Raw genomic sequence first — 23,515 nt, forward strand, 5'->3', positions numbered from 1 at the left:
TTAACCGCTTTATACAGTTCAGTGGCATTAAATACATTTACAGTATTGTGCAACTATCACCACCATCCATCTGTAGTATGTTTTCGTTATCCCAAACTCTGTACCCCTTAAAACACTTAGCTCTTCATTCGTCCTCTCCGTATATGCTTTTATTGTAACAGCCCTATAAAGTAGTTTATTATTCCTATTTTGTTGATTAGGACACTAAGACTTAAAGATGTAGAGTCATCTGCTCCAAATTTGGACTATGGTAAAGATAGAATCCAAACTCTGATTCCAGTGCCTGTACGCTTTCTTTTATGTAATGTTGGAAAGCAAGCACTGGGTTTCATCTTCTTTCTGCTGTGTAAACACATTATGCTTCAGTTTTCTAAACTGAAACTCTACATGAGGCAGAGCCATAGAGAGTGACAGGCTTTTCAGTCACCAATCTACAAAATAATTTTCTTTTTATATAACATTGATAGTATTGAGGCATTAGTCTTATCTCTTATTTTCTCAAGTAGATAGGGTTTCAGAGGTAGGGAGTATCTTGATAGAAAAAAAATGGTGTTCCTTTATCAACTGCCTTAGCTCAGAATAGGCAGATCCCTGATTTAAGTTATAAGTATTTTTTCCTTTAGTGAAGATGAATCAATTAATTACTAAAGGTTACTGAATGCTTTTTATTATACATTTCTTTGGTTTCTGGGGTAACAGCTCTGCTGAGGGAAACAACTGTGTTTTCTGTTACTGTCACATGCATGTGCTTGCAATCTGCAGCACAGTGGAGAGGGAGTGATGATATAGGTAATGTGCTTCACTTTATGAATTCGTGTAATGCTTGTGATGGGAAACTTGTCAGAACTGAAAGGTTCAAGTGGTCCTCTGAGAGGAATCCATGAAAGCCTTCGGGTTCCCCCATGATGTACCATGAGCTGAAAGATAGTTTAAGGGCCAGGTGCCAGTGGCTCACACCTGTAGTCTAGCTACTCAGGAGGCAGAGATCAGGAGGATCACGTTTCGAAGCCAGCCCCGGCAAATGGTTCCACGAGACCCTATCTTGAAAAAACCCTTTGCAAAAAAGGGCTGGTGGAGTGGCTCAAGGTGTAGGCCCTGAGTTCAAGCCCTAGTACCAGGGAAAAAAAAAAAAAGATAGTTGTAAGGACTGACTCCATCCTTGGGTATTTGTGTGTACATTTACCACCCTTTTACTTTCAAGCCCCTTGTTTGTCTACCATATGCAGATGCTGTGGATACTTTGGGAGCCAGCTTGAAAATGGGTGAACATCATTGCAGAGTGACTTCCAGGTCAAGAAGTAGCGTGAAAAAATAGGCCATTTAAATATATAATTTCTACAACAAAAGTTTTCCAGAAATAAATTGGTGCTCTCCAAGAGAACCCTTAAAGTTTTCAGTTTGTTCTGTTTTCCCACAGCGCTCTTACCACCTCTTTTTTGATTTGGCCTATTTAAAAAGGGAGAATCTTTCAGGCTTTATGACTGGTCATTTCCTGGCACAGCTGGTTTACATAGAAGCACTGATTGAGTCATGGAGGACTGAGCACTATCTCTGCCTCACTTCCTTTAGAATTCCCTAAAGCATCACAAAGCTTGATTAGTCCAGACACAGACGTCTGCTGGAGACTGAGTTAATTTTTAACTGTGAGTTTTAGCAAAGAACAGTGGAGGATGCCTAGATCAAATGTTTTTTTTTTAATCTATATATTATTTTATATATGCTTATATATGAAAAAAATGAAGATGTTCATAAAGGAAAACTAAAATGAATTCCCCTAAGTTAACCAGTATTAGCAGTTTTGTATATAACCTTGTAGACATTTTTCTATTTTTAAAATTATATGGTACCTTTGGTTTTTCAATTGTTTTTTTCATTATGCAGAATATCCTAGACCTTCTGTGTCAACAGACTTAATTCTTCTTACTGAGATGCCTCATTTTATTCAAAACATTTGTCGGATGCCTTATTTTATTCCATACCAGTGGTTCTTAAAATTCAGTGTGTATGAAAATCACCCAGAGCATTTATTAAAATGTAGTGCTGAGCCTCCCTTAGAGTTTTTGATTTTTCTGATCTGAGTTGGCTAGAGAATTTTCATTTCTTTCATAGTACTAGTGACAGATATTACAATGTTGATACTGGTGCAGGGATTACACTTTGAGAAACACTGTACTGGACCTTGGCTATTTTCTTTAATGCTTGCTTTTATTTTTTTTTTTTTTCTGTCCTTTCAGCAAATAGAAGAGCACCCAGAAATAAGACTGATTTCAACTTTGTAAAAGAAAACAAAATATAAAATGATCTAGACTTATAAAACAAATAATTTGAGCAGAAGTAGCAGAGGAGTAGGGGAAGAGGAAGGAAATGGGTTAGAAAGTTAGCTCAGTCTGCAAGAGGACAGGATTGCTTTAAACTGTCATTTCCAACAGAGGAATAGGGATCCTAGTTAAGAGGGGGAAGGGGTCCTAGTTAAGATTTAGGAGGATAATCAAAGCTTGTGCCACAGTTTAGGAGTAGGCTGATTTTTAAAAACATCAAACCCCAGCCACTAGGGGTAAGGCTGAGGACAGGAATCAGCAACATTTGAGAAGTAAGACACAGGACCAGACAAAGCTATGTGCATGTTCATTGCTATGGTAAGCCCTGTTTTAAAGGGTACATACCTCTAGGCATGTAGAATCTCCTACAATATGAAAGATTACTTTTAATAGCAATCTTAAAGGATTACTGGGAAGTAGTCTTTTAAGTAATACACTCTCCAAATGTAACATGACTCAGCATGCAAAAAAATTGTTCCAGCCAAACTTTCAGAAACATGAATTAAACAAAGCAGGATTTTTGGGTGTAGATTTTTTACATTTATACCAAACTAGGGAAATTAAAAGATAGAATCATTCAGGGTGTGTGTGTGTATGTATGTGTATGTATACATGGAGTTTTGTTTATATTCTGTAGCTTTCCTGAGTTATCTTTCATGGTTTATTGAGAGGAAACCAAGGCTTGGAAAACTAATTCCCTCTGCTTCCTTTTTTGGGCCCAGTCCTCAAAAGTATTGAACCAAAAATATAACATGCTAAGCTCAATCTAACTAACCTCTTATGCAGTTAATAATTTCCACTTTTCTGTTATGTGTTGATTGTTTTTCTCCAGAAGATGTGTTGTTGTTTCCTATAACTGATGTGCTTGAAACAAATACTTTAAAGCACAATTCTGTTTCTTAAATTCATATTACTCTTACAAAAAGTTATTTTCAGAAAGGAAACATCTTAAAATCCCACCCAATGGGTCTATAATAACCTGACAGGAGTGGGATTAAACATGGTATCTGGTCCTACCTAGCCTGTCTAAAACATAGACTTTTTTTCCTTTTCTTGTTGCAAGCCTCTAGGGGGATTCTTACTGAAGTGTGAAACAAACAAAAAAAAAACAAATAAGCTGCCTAGCAACATAAAATTAGTTAAATAGATCTGAGAATGGTTTTCTTATTTTATTGTTTTTAGATAGCACAGGCATTGTATAATTAGAAGAACTTTTCATAGCTGATATCATTTGCATGGAACATAGTCCAGTCTTTCACTCTTCTGTACTAATCAGAATGTCAAAAAACAAAAAAAAACAAAAACCATAGATTTTAAGAAAAAGAAAATTTAAAAATTACAAGTTTTACATTTACAAATAGTAATGTATATAATAAAAGCCTAATTTGAATTGTTGTTATTAGTATTCTGTTATTCCCAAGGGTCAGAACAGGCTTCATCCTGCTTCTTGCCCTGCACCAAGGCAGAACCAGGTACTGGGGCAGTTTTATTCAGTCAACTGATGCAAAGGCTTGAGGTGGCTCAGCTATCAAGTTATAACATATGAAAGTGTTCATTTGGTTGTGGGGTTAATAGAATTATTGATCTCTTCTTGTAATTTGCATTAAAAAGGTATAAGTAACCAGGTGCTGGTGGCTCATGCCTGTAATCCTACCTACTCAGGAGGCAGAGATCAGGAAGATCACAGTTCGAAGCCAGCCCAGGCAAATAGTTTGTGAGACCCTATCTCGAAAAACCCTTCACAAAAATAGGGCTGGTAGAGTGGCTCAAGGTGAAGGCCCTGAGTTCAAGCCCCAGTACCCCCGCCCCCGCCAAAAAAAAAGTTATAGTAGGAGGCATAAGTTATGTTTACTTTATTTCTGTATCCACAATGTTTATCAGCACAGAACCTGGTACATAGTAATCGATAATGCATCATGTACTTACAAGAACCTATGAGAACAAGAATTTGTCCTGTTTTAAGGATGAGCAGTCTTGAGATGTAGATGGGTTAAATAGCTTGCTAGTAAGTGATGGGACCAGGAATTAACTTTAGATTGGTCTTAATCCATGTTCTTTACCTGGTAAAGAACAGTTTTGTATCTGTGGACAAGTAAACATATAAACATATGGTCTGTCATCTCTTGCAATATGATCCCTCATGGATTATTTTTCCTTCACACTCTTTTACCTCCCTTTACTGGAATCCTTCAGCCATAGCTGTCATGATCTCAGAGTACCAGGACTAGTGAATGCCTTTTCCAACAGAAAATGTGGGGAGGTAGCAAAGGAACTATAATCCCCAGAGCATTTAGGTAAATGAAAAACTCAGGAAAGTGCTTCAACAGTTTGATCTGATTGTGAAAGATACCGATGGGGAAAATATTCATTCTTTTTCAGGCCTGCTGTAGGCTCTGAGGCATAGAAACCACCCAGAAGCAAGTGTGGTTTCTTTCATTCATCCTCTGAAACACTTGAGCAGCGGAAAGAGGAGAAATAAGCTCTCTATTCCCTTGCCTTTATCAACACAAAACAAAACAGCTTCCCTCTGTAACACTCTCCTCAGTTGTAAAAGTATTATGTATTCTCTGTAGAAAAATGTGAAAAATGCAGGCAAGTATAAAAAAGAAAGAAGGAAGAAGTTACCCATTCTGTTGCTACCTGCACTGGTTTATAAATGTTTAGTGTTTCAAATGTTTTAAATACAGCTTCTTGGGCCTCAGCCAGAGCACCACTGAATCCAGTGATAGTTTTGAGGTTTACTTAGGCAATTCTGATGCACATGGTTAGTGACCACATGTTGAGAGATGTGAAAAATTGGGATAATAGTATGGTGGTTGGCCTTTCAGGCAGCAAATGGTATTAAATGTGTACACAGACACCACGTAGGTTTGTTTTCTACTTTTCTTCACCTAACATTATCCCTTATAAATGCATTTTATCATTTGATTCCACTACCATCTTTAAAGCAAAGTTTAGAAAACTAGAATCCTGAAGGTCAATCTGCCATTACTGTAAGGGGAAATTTTACCTAATAAGACATTTCTGTTTTTTTCTTGATGGCATGAGCAGATTCTGTGAGGTGTTGGTTTTTTTTTTCCCCAGTAGATATGACAGTTACAATCTAGAATTACTCAGGTACAGAAATTGAGTTAATGTAAAATTTGATTCCTAGTCCTGCAGCCAACCCAAATCACCTAGTTCATACCATCAACCTCCTTACTGGTTAGTTTGTCTTATATATGGTGACTGATTATGGCTCGGTTGGAAAGCTGAGGCCATCTGCTCCAATCCTTCCACTTTACAGGTGAGAAAACAGAAGAACCAGGGAGGGTTCACCAAGCAAGGTATAACAGATCCAGAACAGGGCTCCAGCTCTATTTTTCCTCAATAATGAAAAGTTTACCGTTGTGGAGAAATTGGCATTTTCATACATTTTTTTGTGGTAATGTGAAGTGGTGCAGTCACTTTGGTTAACAAGTCTGAAATAATGAGTTACCATGTGACCCAGCAGTTCTGATCTGGGGGTATATACCCAAGAGAATGAAAACCAGTTTATGGCAGCGTTAGTTAGTCTATCCAGAAAGTGGAAACAACCACGTCCATCAACTGATGAACAGATGAGTAAAACATGGAATATTTATATAGTGGAATGTTTGGCAATAAAATGCAGTACTGATATATGCCACAACATGGATAATTCTTAGAAATATGATGGAGGGAAAATAATTTTCTTCTCTACCCTTCAGAGTTCTTAGTTTGGACCAATCTTTTTAACAAAGACAATCCAGCAAGAAAAAAACAAAGTTTATTTGCATATGTAAACCAATGTATAACCCCAAGAGGTGGCTTGAATTCAGACTTAAATACTGTTGTAGGAAAACCAGTTATGGGGAGATGCCCCGAACAGCTTGGTAAACAAGGGTAAGTTTGCCATACAGATTTACATTGGAACCTTTGGCTTTTATTAGAGTTTCTAGTGATTTAGAGTCATTCTTTTCTTTTTGTATGGAGAGGGAGACACCCTTATAGGTAGAGATTTCCTTTGTAGATACAAATTTCTCTTACAAAAGGGTGGTTTGTCTTGTTTAAAATAATCAGCTTGAAGCAATCCACCCAGTGAGGCATATTTTGGAGTGGCATATTCTGGTCTCTTTCAGTCATATTTTTGGATGTTATATTCTCAATCCCATAAATAAATGAAAAAAGTTATTCACAAAAGACCAAATGTTATATGATTTCACTTACATGAAATACTCAGAGCAAGCAAATTTATAGATGTGAAGTTTTGTCTAGGGTTAAGGGCTAGAAGAGTGGTGACAGCTGACAGACATAGGGCTTCTTTTTAGTTTGATGAAAACTAAAACTGAATACACTAAATACATAACTGAATACACTAAAACCACCGAATTGTACTTTAAATGGATGAATTAGAAGGCATGTGAATTATATCTCTCTCTCTTTTTTTTTTTTTTATCTTTCCCCTTCTAGACAAGGGTGAAGGTGAGAAATCTAATGTTAGCCTCTCACAGGAAGAGGCTCTATACAGCAGATTTTAAAAAGCTCAGGCTCTGGAATCATTCCTCTCCCTTTCCTCCCCCCTTCCCCAGCCCAGCATAATAATTATACAATCTTGGGCAAATCCTGTGTTAAACTCATTGATTTTTCAGGTGTTTTGTTGTTTCGTCTGTAAAATAAGAATAGTAGTACATATTTCATAAGTTGTAAGGAAGATTATGAGATAATCCATGTAAAGAGCTTAGTATGACATCCTGAGAAACCCCACTATTTCCAGCAGATGGGAAAGGATAGGGGCAGCTTTCTCCCCTGCAAAGTTCAGGAGACCCTCCAAGCCTTGCTGAGGAAAATAAATGACCTGTTTATAAGTAACTACATTCTATATTTTGATCAATTAACACTTCCCAGGATTAGTGACACTTACAGATTGCAGGTATTAAAGGCCCATTGATATCTCTTTGAGTGATAATGACGTGCAAATAAATTGAGTTAAATCCCCACCGTTTGGATCCTTTGCTTCTGGCAGGTTTGTTCTGTGAGTCTGGCCTGGCTGCAAACTAACTGGCTTATGTAAGTCAGGGCAGATCTAGCTGCCTCGGGAGTGTGTAACTGTATCCATATATTCTCAATAGAAATAAGATATCAGTGTATAGAAGCAATAATATTTATTGTTATGGAGCAAATTCTCTAGTTAGCAAAACTGCCTGGTATCAAATTAAAAGAAAAATAAAGAAGATAAGTCATATTTAAGAGACACATAAGAAGATGCCACTTTAAAGTAAATATTACTGAGATTCTTTGCTCCCTTCCTACTTCCTTTTCTCCTTTCCCCTGTAACTTTACCTTTTGACTGTTTTCTTTCTTATTGGAGCCCCAAACTCCCACCTAACTGAACCACTACACACATTGACTACAGACATTTTAAGACTAAGGTGGGCCTGGTTTTGAGTCACCTGGTAGGCTAGAGCATTGTTAGAAAACACAAGGATTTGATCATTAAATGGCTTACATAAAGTCAACTCATTGTGATGTCCTCTCCCTCTGTTCCAGCTCCTCTCTGCACTGATAGGAGACTTGATAATATTCTCTGCCTAAAATTTGAAGGGCTGATTATGCAACTACGGTGGAGTTGGGACTGGAGCTGTCAGGACTCCCCCCATAGCAGCTATGCTTCATGTTTTCCATTTAGGATTGTATTTGACATTTAATTTAGAAGCCAGGGTACCTAGACATAAAATTTACTGTGATAATAGTGATAAAACCAGCGAGATTTTTATTTAAGGGCCTACTCTCCTGTCCCCCCCACCCTTTTCCTTGTTAGTTAAACCTTTCATTCAGTTAGGGAAGCTTAGCTTCATGCCCAACAAAAAGGGTGTTTTCTTTGATAACTTAGGGATAAATCTGCAAAATGCAGTCCTCAGTCTATTGTAGGCCTATAGGTAGATGCTTGTAGATATATGTAAGTGCAAAATTTGAAAACAGTGCCTCTCTTCTGATTGTCTCTACATTTAACCAAAGGGCAAAATTAATCAGGTCTCTACAGCTGCAAGAGTTATTTCATTGAACTCAGTGATCCAGTTGCTGACCATCCCCTTGTTGTATGGCTTTTGTTTATTTCTGTGGCACATGAAATAGTTCTATAATATCTCCTTAATTCCTGATTTATCCTGATTAGTTAGACATTATAATGCCCATTTTGTAGATGAGGAAACAAAAATTAAAGAGGTAAAATTACTTGTGCAAGGTTACAGAGTTCATCATGCCAATAAGTTTCTATGATTTGTATATAGAGTATTAGTAGTTATGGGAAGTTCCTAACTTGGATTGGGAATACTATACTCATGAGTGTAGAGTTTGTTAAGATTTTCAGGGAAAAAATTTGTTTTGAGTATGACATTTATTCTTTTTATGGTGAAGAAAAACAAACATCGAAGTCAGATGACCTGAGTCCACATAGTAGCACTTATTATTTGTATCACTTAATGTAGGTGAGCCTTCAGTTTTCTCTCTAAAGTAGAACTAATCATATTATGCTTTTAATGAGTACTCTGAAAATGGAAACTTTTATGGTGCTGGAGATTGAACTCAGGGTCTTGCACATGTTGGGCAAGTGCTCTACCACTGGTCTACATCCTTAGCCTTTCAAATGAAAACTGGAGGAGATAAGAAATAATGGAGCATCATTTGATATCACAACCTTTGGGGACCTGAAAAGTATTTTATCAATTGTAGTTAATTGTAGTTAATGAGCACAGTTTCCTTGGATTAGTAGGTTGCTAGCTCCCCAAGTGGAAGAATTAGAGTTTTTAGTCTTCATAGAAAAGAAAATAAGGTAAAGCAAGTTGTAAGGTTGGGGGCTACTGTATTCATAGACTTACTGTGTAGGTGCTGAGAGTATTATGTGACCCATCCTTCCTATTCCATTTGTGCTTTACCCCTGTGTTGTTGAGGTAGTAGACTATATCTGAGATGTTGTACAGTGAGATCTTAGCAAAGTAGAAAAAGTGACTGTTGCTCCCTGATAGCCTGTTACTTTTTACTGGAATGTGGGCAGGGAGCCTCTGTGTTGAAATCGTCATTCCTCAATGCCTAGGATATATAAGAAAGTCTTTCCTGTGTGCCCTTGGAAAATTAGAACCTGAACTTCCAAGTGTGGAGGCCCTGTCTTTAAGAGAGCTTATTAGGAGCTCTTTGTGAAAGCTCAGTGAGTACTGTAGTAGTACATAGTAATAGGTACTATCATCTCTCAGCAGCAGAACAGTTCTGCTGATGGTCCTGTGTGCCTGGAGAGTACACATAGTTCTTTCCATGTGTTATTTTATGTATAGTTAATCTATGAGAATGATATTACCGCATTTAGAAATGAAGAAAGTTTGATCTTTCAGAGCATAGAGTTAGCAGGGCCAGTCCACCCCTCTCTGCCACATCAGACTCTGTGGACTTTACTATTACGATCCTTTATAGCAGAGAAGTCCCAGAAAAGCTAAGGCCTACATCACAGTGTCCTGTTCAAGTGTTCCTGGTGGGTGTGCAGTTATTTTAGTGTTACAGTTTGCCCAGTATACACTTAACTGTGACTTCACAGGGAAGGCATCTGGGTAGACAACTGGAATGGAGGTTGAGAGGTGAGTCTTGTTTTAAAATTTCCTTTGTCTTGAACAGGTAGAATAGGCCTTCTGTAAATGTTCAGGTACCACAGGCTTAAAAATAGTATAAATCCTGTATTGTTGCCCCTCAAACTTTTAGTGTCATTTTCCACCTCCTACTTTCTACACAGTAGTTCCTGAAACAGAAGCTGTCTTTCTAGTTTATGCCACATTCAGGTAGAAAGGAGGCAGAAAAACAAAATGTCTAGAAGCTTTCACTCTTATTCTTGGTTGAAATAGGTTCTGGGTGTGTCTGGGCATTCTTTCTTCTACTTTCACATTCCTGTAGTCACCCAGAATTTTTTTCTGTACACTCAGAAGAAGTGGTACTCAAAAGTTTGTGATTGCTGTCTTTTTTGCCACCCTGGGGTCAGGCAAAGAGAGGAGCATCTTAAGAGCAAGCAGTAGTGTCAAGTCAAAGTGAGCTTAGCATCCGCAGTGATGCTGCTTTCTGGTGCATGCAGTTCAGTGCCATGTCACTGGGTTATAAGCAAGATGTCATGGCAATCCCATCACAGTAGCCGACAGGATAAATAAGCAGTCCCGGGAGGGGCGAATGCTTGGCAGCAATGCTACAACAGTAGTGGTTAAGATCTCCATCTCTCTAAGGGCTGCTTGTCAGACAGCTGTGACTATGTCTCTCTCAGGTGACTGGGGTGCACAGTTGCTATCCTCTTCATAACTGCTTACAGATTCAATTTAAGTGCTTAGCCACTAGGGAACATTGTTCTGAGCCTCTAAGGTGTATGTGGGCATGTATATTTATGTTTGTATGTTGAGAAGGGAAAACTGTGAAGGGAGGGAGCTTCAGAAGCATAAGGTCATGTCATGAAGCTGTTGAAGAACAATACTGTACTTGGGCTCAAGTACTAAAATTTATAGTCTCAGGAAGAAGTACTCTGGGAGAAGGAGGAAAAATGGAGCATTCTGACTGAATCTTGGAGTTCCTATCTGAGAATGATTCTGGTAGTGAAAGGTAAAACCAGGTCAAGCACTGTTATCAGTCAAAGCTAAGGTCTAACCACCAAGGCAGAGAGAGTGAGGGGTACATAGAGTCACTAAGTGTAAAAGGACCAAAGGTGGTATTTGAGATCAGTATCAGAAAGCTAAGAATTCAGGGTCAAGTAGAGAGAAGAAGGGAGAAAAACTGTCCAAGGAAAAGTTACACACAGTTGCAGGATACTGACCAATTTCTTCAAATCACTCAGAAACTCTTTGTGATTTAGACTTGTTTCAGCAAATTGGTAGAGGTGGGGAGAAGGACAAGATTAAAGGTCCTAGATGGGGTGGGCAGGCAGGGCTAAAATGTTGAAGAAATGTGGGTCTAGATATTTAGTGGCAAGTACTGGGAGGGGAATGTAAAGAAAGAAGAGGTTTTCATAGATGTGGGAGAACATTTGTTCATCAGCCAGACTCTGGTAGAGGGGCATATGTAGCGTGACTTGTGCCATTCACTCAGAACAAGTTGCCTGCTGTTAAATGCCTGAACAGTTTCTCCTCCAGATAGCAAATCAAGAGACCTATTATTTGGTGGTGGGGGGGGGGCAGTGTGTGAGGGAGGTTGGAAATAAAGCTGACTCTAGAGTTTGTAGCCCAAGTAAGTGTCTGAATATCATTAATTGGAGCAGGGGAAGCAGGTCCAGCTTTTGAAGGGAAGATGTAAGGATAATGTTGTGGTTAGAAGACAGATTCTGTAGTCAGATGATGCAAGTTCAAACTCCATTCTGCTACTTACTATGTGTGGGGCAGATTTTCTTTTTTACCCAACCTCAATTTTTTTTCATCTGTAAAATATACCATTGTGACAGTTAATTGAAGTAGCGCACAGAAAGTGCTTTATAATATTGCAAGTATCCAGGTGGAAAGGTATATAAACCAAGAAGAATTCTGAGACTGGTTTCCTTGAGAGAAAAATCCAGGCACAAGGACTATCTCCCAAGGGGTGTAATAGTTGCAGTCCACAAACTGAGTGAAATTTTAAGGAAGAAAGTCTAAGTACTGTTTATCAGTGGAAAGTGATTTTGCTCCCAGCAATGTCTGGAGACACTTGGTTGTCACTGTTAAGTGGAGAAGATGCTACTGTTAGAGGCCAGGGGTGCTACTAGACATCATATAGTCCACTCACATTCCCCAACAACAAAGAATTATTGCTTCCAAATACCAGTAGGCTAGTGTTGAAAAACTCTGATGTTGAAGGTTTTCTCAATCACAGTCTCCTGGAGAGCGTGTAATAATAGAATTGCAGGGATGAAGTAGGTGGTCAGAGATCTAGACAAGTCCAGCAGCCATGGGAAGAGAGAAAGGTGTCAGTGTTAAACACTACAGACAAGGTCAATAGTGAAGTTAGAGGAAATTGGTGACTAGTGGTGGAGGAGACAGGGCAACAAGTACATGTGACTTGATAAAAGCCTGATTAAAAGTAGGAGGGAGGATTTTTCACTTCATAGGGCAGCATTATCAAAGGAAAAAGAGGCATTTTATATTTTTCTTCTTATTTTCACCATGTCACTCTTAACAATTGCTGGGTTAGATTTTAGTACCCTGAATCCTTCTTGTTTTGGCAACAAATGTGATTAGAGACAAATCTGGATTGGTGAATTATCGCTCCACAAGACTAAAATTTATGCAGCCATATCATTTTAAGATAAAAAGAAACCAAGTTCAGCTTTTCATGGGTTTTTTTTTTTTTTTTAAATAAAAATGAGGCCCTGAAAAATCAGTGATTTGCCCAAAGTCACATAGCTGGTTGGTTGCAAAAACCAAGGCTAGCTAACATTCAGGGGCTCTGACTTCCCCATCCTGAGTGCTTTCCTCTGTTTTGAATTGCCTACCAATAGCCTAATCCTAATTCCTTTTGAGATGCAGAATGCAATATGAAGTGGTTCAGACCATCGGTTTTGGTGCAGGATTGACCTGAGTTATCTTTGACTTTTACTTACCCTCTGTCTAACACTGAGAAAGTGACATAACCTCCATGGACTTTGGTTTCCCACAACATAAAAGAAAACTCTTATTGCCTGCCTCAGCATTAAATGAAAAACTTGTATATGATGGTACCTCTAACACTGCCTGAACAGAGTAGATCCTAATATTGTTTTCGTTATTCTTATTCATAATAGCATGTCTACTTAGCACATACTGCCCTGTTATTTGAAAATTCTTTGTGGACTTCAGTCATCCTGGTGCTCCATTGAAGAGCAGGTTTCTGTTTTTCTGACAGAGCTGGGGGTTGAACTAAGGTCCTTGTGCTTGCTAGACAGGTGCTGAACCACTTGAGCTACTCCACTACCCCTAAAGAGCAGGTTTTAGTGTCTGGAAAATGTATGATAAACATCTGACTACCTGATCCAATGAGTGACCTAAATGTGAAGTCACCTACTTTTGAGAAATAGCAAAACTTACAATGAGAAATAGACTCATTACAACATATCCAAAAGGATACCTACTTCAGGATCTTATATAAACAAAGTAGCACTAAACCTCATGGTTTTGCTCATAGTATAAAGTGGGAGATGGACTTAGGAGCGATGTTGGGTGAATCTGAATGTATGCCTAACATGGGTCCTGCATTCCTAGTTTGTTGAGAGTTGTTATTATGACGGGTATTGGATTTTGTCAGATGCTTTTTACACATCTGTTGATTTGGTCATGGGATTTTTCTTCTTTGACTTGTTGATATGAATGGATTATAGTAACGAATTTTCGAATGTTGAACCAATTTTGCGTAGAAAGTATAATTTCCACATTTATATTTTGATATGTAATTCGTTTTAGGCATTGATAGATTTAATTTGCTAATATTTTGAGAATTTAACGTTTCCTTTAAGCCGTGCTTCTTTTATTAAAATTATTTTTACATAAGTATTATGCATGATTACAGAAAATTCAGACTGAAGAGGTAGGGATGTAGGTCAGTAGTAGAGTATGTGCTTAGCATGCACGAGTCTATGCGTTCAATCCTCGCAGCTACTCTGACCAAAATATTGAAATGAAAAGTAAAACAAAAAAGTACTTGTAATCCCACTGGCATCCATCATTTTGGTGCTTTTATTATTGCCTTTTATAGTAGAAATAACATTAACAATAGCATTAATACATGCTATTATTCGTTGAGTGGATACATGAAGTAACTAAGTGGATAACTGAGGAACAAAGATAGGGATGGCATAGTGATCTGTTAAAAAATGGTGATAAAAGAAAGTGAAGATATAAATGGCTACTTTTGCCTTGTTGAGAATTTGCTTGATTGAGAGTTTTACAGATGACTAAAGGAAGAGTTTAAATGTTTATTTATTTTTTCTACTATTTGTAACATACGATTGTAAAGCTCAAGCAAGTCAGGCTTCTCTCTCGGTCATGAGAATAACATGTTTCTCACTGAGAATGTTGTTACGGGATGTAGTTCAGAGTTTGTGTCTGCTGTGTTTCTAGGCTGCTTTATAATTTTCCTAGCCTGGGAAATGGGTAGGTGTTTTATTCACGAACAGTGGCTGTTCCAGTCATACACAAGTCATGATGCTTTCTAGCTAGTAGGCTTGTTTTTATAATCACCCTCTAATTTAAAAAAAGGAAATAAAACCTTGGTTTCCTACAGGCTGCTAGCTAGGATTTAATGGCTTCTAGCCCATAATCAAATACATTGAGTGGATGTTGTTTTTAAGTACAGACTTCTTAATTCAGAGTTTTTGGTGTTTAATTATTCATGTGTAAAGTACCAGTCTGCATACCTCTTAGGTCTGGTCTAGCTCAGAAATATTAAATACAAGGGCACATACAAAGTACTAAGTAAGATTTAACTCTTCAGCTATAAATCTTTTATCCCAATATTCACTTGGGAATAACATACCAGTGGGGACAACAAGAGAAGCATCCTATTCACTGAGGAAACATCTCAGGAAGAAATGAACTTGCAGAACCTGAAGCAGTCAAAAAGGGATCTTTAGAGGCAATATGTTCTAGCAGAAAGCACATTGTACTAGATCAAGGGAAAGTTTCTAAACATAACTGTTACTATACTTCCCTAGAATCTTTTTTTTTTTCTTGTAAAATGAGGAGGTTGGATGTAGATACTCACTTTAGATTTTGACCATACACAAAAAAGCCACAATATTTCCAGATTATAATATTATGTTAATTTTAGTAAAATGCTATATTTAAGCAATAAGAGGACATTTCACCCTAATGAAACTGTAATGAGATAAAGCATCTTGCTTGTAAATTAGAGGCTGACATCTTAGGAGCTAGTTACTGAAGGGAGGAACCTCTTTTAAGATTTCATTTATGTTGAGGATATGGTCTCTGGTGAGATTTCCCGGGAAACATTCAGTGCCTGTGTTAGTCAGTTTTATCATTGCTTGATGAAGTACCTGGCATAAACAACTTAAAGGAGTGTCAGAGGTTTCAGTCCATGGTGGCTTGGCAGAGTATCATGGCAGCAGGATCATGTTGGGGAAGAAAGCTTTTTTATCTTAGGACAGACAGAAAGCAGAGAGTGAGGTAGGAAAGGACTGAGGATCACGCATAACCTTCAAAGGCATGCCATAATGACCTGCTTCCTCCAACTAGGTTCTATCTTCTAATGTTTCCAGAACCTCCTAAAGTAGTGCTACCAGCTAGGGGAGAAACATTCAACACATGAGCCTGTGAGGGACAGTTCATATTCAAACCAAACAGTACCCTAGTAAGTACTTAAAAGAGGAGGGGGAGAGTTCTCTTTTAATCAGAATAGTTCTGTTTTTGGCTTTATTATACGTTAGGGTACTGCTACGCTAAGCTTTTGTCTCAGGTGAGGAAAATCTTTGGCTTTAAAAAGCTTGACAGTTACTAGTTAGTGTTTTATAAAAAGAACCTTTCACATCACCAATTTTATCATTTTGTGGCAGATTGGGTTCTCTGAATATGTACTATTTTCTGTTTTTATTTACTATCACATGTAGCTTTATAGCCAGTAGTATAAGACTGTCATTCTCCCTTTTAGGGGATTATAGGACAGTCTGAAGAAGTCCCAAGAAACCTACTTGGAAATGATGTCAGAGGCTTCCAGATAGCAGGCAACAACTTGAAGAGCCTGTTGTTTTAGAGAACTGTAAAATCTTAGGAGGATGAAGTTCTGATGACAAGATGAAATGGAACCTGAAAGGAGTTTTAAAAACAGGAGTCCTATTCCAGAAAACCCAGTCTGCCACATGCCAAATCTGCCAGGGAGTCTCTCCTTTAGGATCTGAATTCAAATGAATGTGTGACCCAGAAGTTTGTTTTTACAGCTTCGAACTAGGTTGGAAAGTATCTATTTGTTAATTAGAGAACAGGGTTAGGAAGAAGGTATAAAGGTTTTATTTATAGAGTACCTTATTCTGCCTTCAATTCTTACTTGTGGGCTGCTCTGTATATATATATATGGTAAAGTGTCATGTCAGAAAACCTATGGAAAGCAGTGAGAAGTAAAGAATTTAATTTTGAAAGCCCAGGTTTAATTCATCCACTGCCCTCTGACCCACAGTTTTTCTGACTGTGATGTCAGCTTCCTAATGCAGAACCTATTGTGTATGTGAAGTCTAGTAAAATAGAGTACAGCCAGTTTTTATTAAAAATCTCCATTTTTAGTCATGTGGGACCGTTAAGGATATTTAAAGAGATTATCACACATTTAGGAAAGTTTGTCTATTAGTGAAAACTTTTCCAGTTTGGTGTCTGAGAGAAGGTTCTAGATCACTTAAGAGCTAATTTATTTCAAGGGTAAAGGTGCATTAATAAATGCTTACCATAAAACAGTCCTGAAATATATACACTAAAAATAAAAAGGAATTACATAAATACAAACCATAGTTCTCATGCTGATACACAAGGACATTAGTAACATCTAACATTCCTTCCCCCCTTTTCTCCAGCACCAGGGAAAGTACCTGCAGACAGTATATGAATTCCTAAGAGTTTATGTTACCTTGTCACTTGATATGTCAAATCAGTACATGTCCTGTAGTCTTTCTTTTGTGTTGCCATCCTTATGGCAGTGTTACAAAAGCTGTTTAATGTGTCAAATGTCTTTCAGTTTTAAAGAGATTAACTAAAAATGGCCTCATCTCCTTCCCCCTCCAGCCTTTCTCTTCCTCAGTCTTCTTGCTTAGGTTTTCCCAGTTTGATTTCCTCTCTGAAAAACTTACATGAACAGAGCACCAGACAGATCTTTACCAGAAGGTTGGAGTTTTTCCTCCTACAAGTTTGCTGCCATGTCCACTTCCATATCTGTAAAAAAAAAAAAAAAAAAGGGTGTGCACTTAGACAGCTATATTCTCTTCCAGATCTAAAATCCCTCTCCTGGCCTCTCTCTTTCCTGCCCCCAATCAATATGTATAGTTGTTTAAAAATACTTAAAAAAACTTTAGGGAAAAGGAAAGGACACTGAGAAATGAGAATTGAAGTACACTACATATCTATATATACTACATACACACACACACACACACACACACACACACACACACAAACACTGTTTGAAGGGGTAATGAGATATAATGGAGGGGATGAACTTGACACTGTACACAAGTATGGAATTATCACAATGAAATCGTCTCATGTTATTAATGTATGCCAATTCAAGAGGGTGGAACAGGTTTTGCCCGGAAGCCGGGTTGGTGGGGGAGGGGTGGCCCAAATAATGTATACACATGTAAGTAAATGTAAAAATGATAAAATAAAATTGAAGAATAAAAAAATACTTAATAAAACTGGGGAAGGAGCTCAGTGGTAGAGTACTTGTTAGCATGTAGGAGGTCCTAGATTCTATCCCCAGAACCACAAAAAAATAAAACAAAAACCACATGCAACTTAAAAAATACTCATAAAGTAAACATGGTTGTTATTAATAAATGTAGCTACTGACAAGATTTGGAATGTTTAGAAGTTCTTATTTTGGTAGTGTCTCAATCTGTTTGCCTATCTTGTGCCTATAGTTGTATTTTATTTGATTTGCCATTGTTGTAGAATAAAATAATATATTTTCAGCTATCAGATAGAAAAAATTCAGATCAGATAGAAAAAATTCAAAAGTTTGATATTATCCAGTATTGGTAAGGATGTATGGAAATTACTTTCATGCATTTTTGTAGGTAATTGGCATATCTTTTTCGGAGGGCAGTTTGGTGGTATTATTCAGTATTTTTAGAGTATATATAAATTGACTCAGTGACTCCAGAATAAATATTAAGATTATAACAAGGATTTTTTTTTTATTCATATGTGCATACAATGTTTGGGTCATTTCTCCCCCCTCCCCCAACCCCTCCCTTACCACCTACCCTGCCCCCTCCCTGTCAACCCCTACCCCCTCGATACCCGGCAGAAACTATTTTGCCCTTATCTCTAATTTTGTTGAAGAGAGAGTATAAGCAATAATAGGAAGGAACAAGGGTTTTTGCTGGTTGAGATAAGGATAGCTATACAGGGCATTGACTCACATTGATTTCCTGTGCATGTGTTACCTTCTAGGTTAATTCTTCTTGATTTAACCTTTTCTCTAATTCCTGGTCCCCTTCTCCTATTGGCCTCAGTTGCTTTTAAGGTATCTGCTTTAGTTTCTCTGTGTTGAGGGCAACAAATGCTACCTAGTTTTTTAGGTGTCTTACCTATCCTCCTATCTCCCTTGTGTGCTCTCGCTTTTATCTTGTGATCAAAGTCCAATCACCTTATTGTGTTTGCCAACAAGGATGTTCATTGTTGTGTTATTTATAATAGTAAAAATTGGAAAGATCCTGTATTTCCATTAAGAAAGGAATTGCTAAATATGATATAATACATATCTCTGTATTTTACAGATAGTAAAAGTAATACAGAAAATGAAGCTAATCTGTATGCACTAACATATTTTAAGTGAAAAAGCAAGACATAGAATCATATGTTCAGTGTGAACCACTTACATAAAAACTATAGAATTTCTATATACGTGCATATATATAATCATATAGAAAATAGCAGAGTATATATACCAAACTATTAACGTTGATTAAGGAGAAAAGAAGAATTGCATTTTTTTTACTATGATATTCATCTATTAAAAATTTAAAAGTAATTATATATTATTGATATAAAAATGAACAAAAGCTGCCGGGCACAGTGGCTTACACCTGTACTCCTAGCAACTCAGGAAGTGGACATCTGGAGGATTGCAGTTTAAGGCTTGTCCCTGCACTGTCTCAATCAGTTTTAAAAAAAATGCTGGGCATGGTAACACATTCCTGTCATCCAGCTCTATGGGAAGCATAAATAGGAGGATCACAGTCCCAGGCAAGTCTGAGCATATATATGTATGAGACCCTACTCGAAAAATAGCTAAGGCAAAAGCAAACCAAAACAAAAACCCTCAAGTGGTAGAGTGCCTGCCTAGCAAGAATAAGATCCTGAGTTCAAACCCCAGTAGTGCCAAAAAAAAAAAAAGCCCCAAACCCAAAAGCAACAAAAGGATAAAGAATTAATTCCTGAACAATGAAAATGCCAAAAAGATTAGCAGGAAATTTATCAAAGGTATTAAGAAACCATTGTTTACAGAATATTCCCAAGATTTCAGGATCAGCCAGAAGCCATACATACTTTTTATTTTGTCCAGGGCTGCTAGCACTTCATTACAATAACTCTACTCTTCCATTTCTTTGTATTTGTTCAGCTTATTCTTAACTTGTCTTATGTTCTACAGGTAACTCGGGACCAGATGAAGATATTTATTCAGCAAGAATTTAAGAAAGTTCAGAAAGTGATTGCTGATGAGGAACAAAAGGCCCTTCATCTAGTAGACATCCAAGAAGCAATGGCCACGGCTCATGTGACTGAGATACTGGCAGACATCCAATCCCATATGGATAGGTTGATGACTCAGATGGCCCAGGCCAAGGAACAACTTGATACCTCTAATGAATCAGCTGAGCCAAAGGCAGAGGTAAATGAAAATGCCCATGATTATTAATAGTAGAAGAAATACAAGGAACCTGACTGCTATATCTGTGAAATCCCTCTTTGTGGTCATTGAACGTGAACAAATTGAAATCTTAGATAAGGTAGAAGTGTTTGTGTGTTAAACTAGTATGGAAGTATTGGCCACTAGGGTCTGTGCCCAGCAGCTAGGGCTGGCAGTGTTTATTTACTGTATATGGAGCAAATATAGTTAAGAAGAGAAATCAGAATTCAGAACCAGAGAAGAAGGCAAGTGATACATCCCACGTTGTAAAATTAGTGTATAAATAAAGAAAATCATTATAGAGATAAGAAATGGGCTGAAGGAGAACAAATCAGAAAATAGAGCATAAAGCAGGCCAGGATTTGGGATTTATTCTGTGAATAGTGAAATGGTGCTTCAGGTTGGATTTTATAGAGAGAGTCAGTTGTATAAATTGAGGGCATAACTGCGAGATTAATAGTGGCTCATGGAGCCATGCATCATAATACATGCCTATAGTTCCAGGTACTTAGGAGGTTGAGGTAGGAGGATCACTTGAGCCCATGAGTTTGAGACCAGCCAGGCGGCATGGTTAGATGTCCATCTCAAAAACAAAACAAAATGTACCAAAGAGTAGGACATTATGAGAATCAAAACAAATGGGAAAAATCAGTGTCAGTGAAAGATACAAGGTAAATAAGAATCAGTGTACAAATGTTAGTTACTAGTTACTGTATTCATTATTATTTTGTAACAAAATAAAGGAGCCTTAGGCATATTACTAAACAACATATTTATTTAGAGCAACTATTTAAAAAAACACAAAATATTATTTCAACTACTAGGAAAAGGTTCATGTTCATCAGATTTCACAAAATTAAGGTAAAAATTTTGGTTATAAGTATGCCAGACAGGTTGAGGGTAGCTGTTTTTAGAAGAAAACCTAGAAGAGTCCTATGCATTTTCCAGGATTATTGCTGACTTACTGTATTCAGCCTTAACTGGCAGTTTTAACCTAGACACAGAATATACTGGCAAACAGAAGAGCTAAGGTGTGATCCAGGAGATAGGTGTTGTCCAAGCCAGTCTGACAAGAACAAGAGACCATTGGACCATAATCTTTTGCACCCATCTAGGACTCTTGATTAATTTTAATCAGTGTGTGAAAAGAATAACTCTTATTCTTTTCAGTTCATATTCCTAAAATTAGGAAAATGTGTGCCTGAGTAACTTTCTAGATATGCAAGAGAATTTTATATTCATCATTTAACCCTAATGTCAGCATTCATCAACTCTGTTTTACAGATGGTACAAAGAACTACAGAGATACTGACCTAGTATCATTTAGTTAGTTGAAAATAGAACCAAGATTTAGATTTAAATTTGTCCTAATCCAATGCCTGTGTTTTCTCCTACTATGTATTATATGGCAGTATTCCATTTGTGTCTGAGGGGGAACATTAGGAAAATTCAGGGTTCTTGCTTATCTAAAACCTTTTACAATATAGAGGTAGTCATTTTGTGTCTTCACAAAGTTCAAGTAAAGTTAACTCAGGGAGTCAAAAGCATAGCTGCCTCAAATTCCCCCTCAAATTGCACCCTTGCATTTATTCTGTCTGTTGATTTGACTGTTCTTTCAGAAATAAAGATTTGGTTTGCAACATAGCCCACTCTCTTTTATTTTCATACTAAATAATGAATTTAGTCCCGCTCCAACATTAAATCTTCTTTAAGCACCTCAACTGATGAAATTACTGTAGGGGATGCAAAACTGACAAGGTTTAAGGACCAGACTGGACAAAATAAGCTACTAAAAATGAGTAGTATTATTCTGCTGGCTAGAGCATTTTCTGAGAGCTTTTATCATCTAATAGCTTCTTGTTCCAGTTAACCTGGTAACTTACTGGTTAAAGCAAATCTCTTTCACTCAACAGATATTCTTTTCTTCCCTTTGCATAGTATAGAATTTTTAAAAATCCATCTGCATTTTGAATTTAACCAAGCAATTTCCTTTCCAACACTCTTATGAAAAACTTTAAACATAAAGCAAAGTTGAAAGGATTTTACAGATTAGACCCATATACCTCTTACCTAGATTCTAATCCATTAACATTTTTCCATACTCATTCATTATGTTTCTAGCCATCTTTCCAACCTTCCACTCATCAATCCATTTTATTTTTAGTGCTAAAACAAAATAGAACTTCTGGTTCTGAACAAGAACCAAAAAACATTCTGTTTTACTCCTTCCACTAATTATAGCAAAAATTCCAGTACAAAATTCACCTAACAGAAGATTCTTAAAGGTGAGTAGAGATGACATACTGGGGACCTTGGAATGTAAAGAACTACAAGGCAGAGAACTACTTGGGTGCTTCCTTGCTTTCTATGTATTCTGGCCTGAGTGTTCAGCAAACTGAACCCAGACAAGAAAATCCCCAAGAAAATCTGCTCTCTTCTGCCAAAGGACTATGAAAAGTGTGATCCAACTGCACAAAACCCTTTTTGACTATACCTGCCTATTCTGCAGGTGAATACATGAAGAAAAAACTGCACTCCTCTCCAACCCCAGATATTGCATTGGAGCCAGAAGGCTAAAAATGTTTTATGCCTTTCCCAGCAGAAACAAGGTCTTTATTTTTCCATGGAGCCTATGTTGAAACTGATTTCTGCCTTTACCCCGGCTCTCTTAGTAGTAATGCCTATCGGCCATGCACCTGTAGGTGAAATCTTGACTATTACTACCTGCTGTTACCATAAGGAAGGAGATCAAAGCTAGAGCTCTAACTCCTCCTTCTTACCCCTGCATTAATTACACATTGCCCATCTCTACCTGGGTCAGTGGGCACAACTGTCTTGTTCTCTTATCATGTAGTAATGAGCTTGTGCTTATTCTCCTCAGCTAGCTCTATGGAGACTGTAGGTGAGTGGATCAGACTAGAATAGCACTATGGAGGCTTTATACAATAAGTTAACATTTGAACCACAATCCACAAAAGTAATCCAGGACATAAGCATCCTGAGCCTAAACAGGTTAACTATCTGCTAAAACAGGTTTAAAAGGAGCCATATTCTTCTAAAATAACTCAGTATGTCCAGGGTACAGTCAAAACTTACTCATTATACTAATAAAATCCTAACTCTAATGAGAAAAGAATTACTTCATGCCAACACCAAGATGACACAGATGTTAGAATTATCAGACAAGGACAGCTATAATAAAGTGTGTCAAGGAGCATTTACCAACACTGTGGAAGCAAGTGAAAAATAGAAAATATTAGCAAAGCAATAGAAAACATTAAAAAAAAAAAAAGGACCCAAAAGACCAAATGGACCATTTTAGAACTGAAAAATACAGTAATTGATAAAGCTCAGTGGTGGCGCTCTTGCCTAGCATGAGTGAGACCCCAGGCTCCATCCCCCAGCACTGGGGGGGGAAAAAAAAAGAATGACAAAAAATTCACTGGAAGAGAGAAGAGAGTAGATTTGAAGATAACTTGATAGTGATCCAGTCTAACTAACCAAGCAGGAAAGACTGAAAAAAAAATTGAACCTGATCTCAGGGGCCTCTGGGACAATAATGAAAGATATAATATACATGGTAAGGGGGAAGGAATGTACGACTAAAAAAT

At 37.5% G+C, this 23,515-nt stretch overlaps 1 protein-coding gene across 5 annotated transcripts in view; it reads left to right on the forward strand.

Moving 5' to 3' along the window:
* The window catches only part of Trim44 (tripartite motif containing 44), a 186,342-nt gene that overhangs the window by 22,881 nt on the left and 139,946 nt on the right, over positions 1-23,515 (forward strand). For all 5 annotated transcript variants that reach the window (XM_074044539.1, XM_074044549.1, XM_074044555.1 and 2 more), the window contains exon 3: positions 19,647-19,886. In XM_074044539.1, coding sequence (XP_073900640.1) covers positions 19,647-19,886 — 240 coding nt within the window. The remainder of the gene's footprint in view (positions 1-19,646; positions 19,887-23,515) is intronic.

The sequence above is a fragment of the Castor canadensis genome, chromosome 1, assembly GCF_047511655.1.
Source record: "Castor canadensis chromosome 1, mCasCan1.hap1v2, whole genome shotgun sequence".
NCBI classification, from domain to species: Eukaryota; Metazoa; Chordata; class Mammalia; order Rodentia; family Castoridae; genus Castor; species Castor canadensis.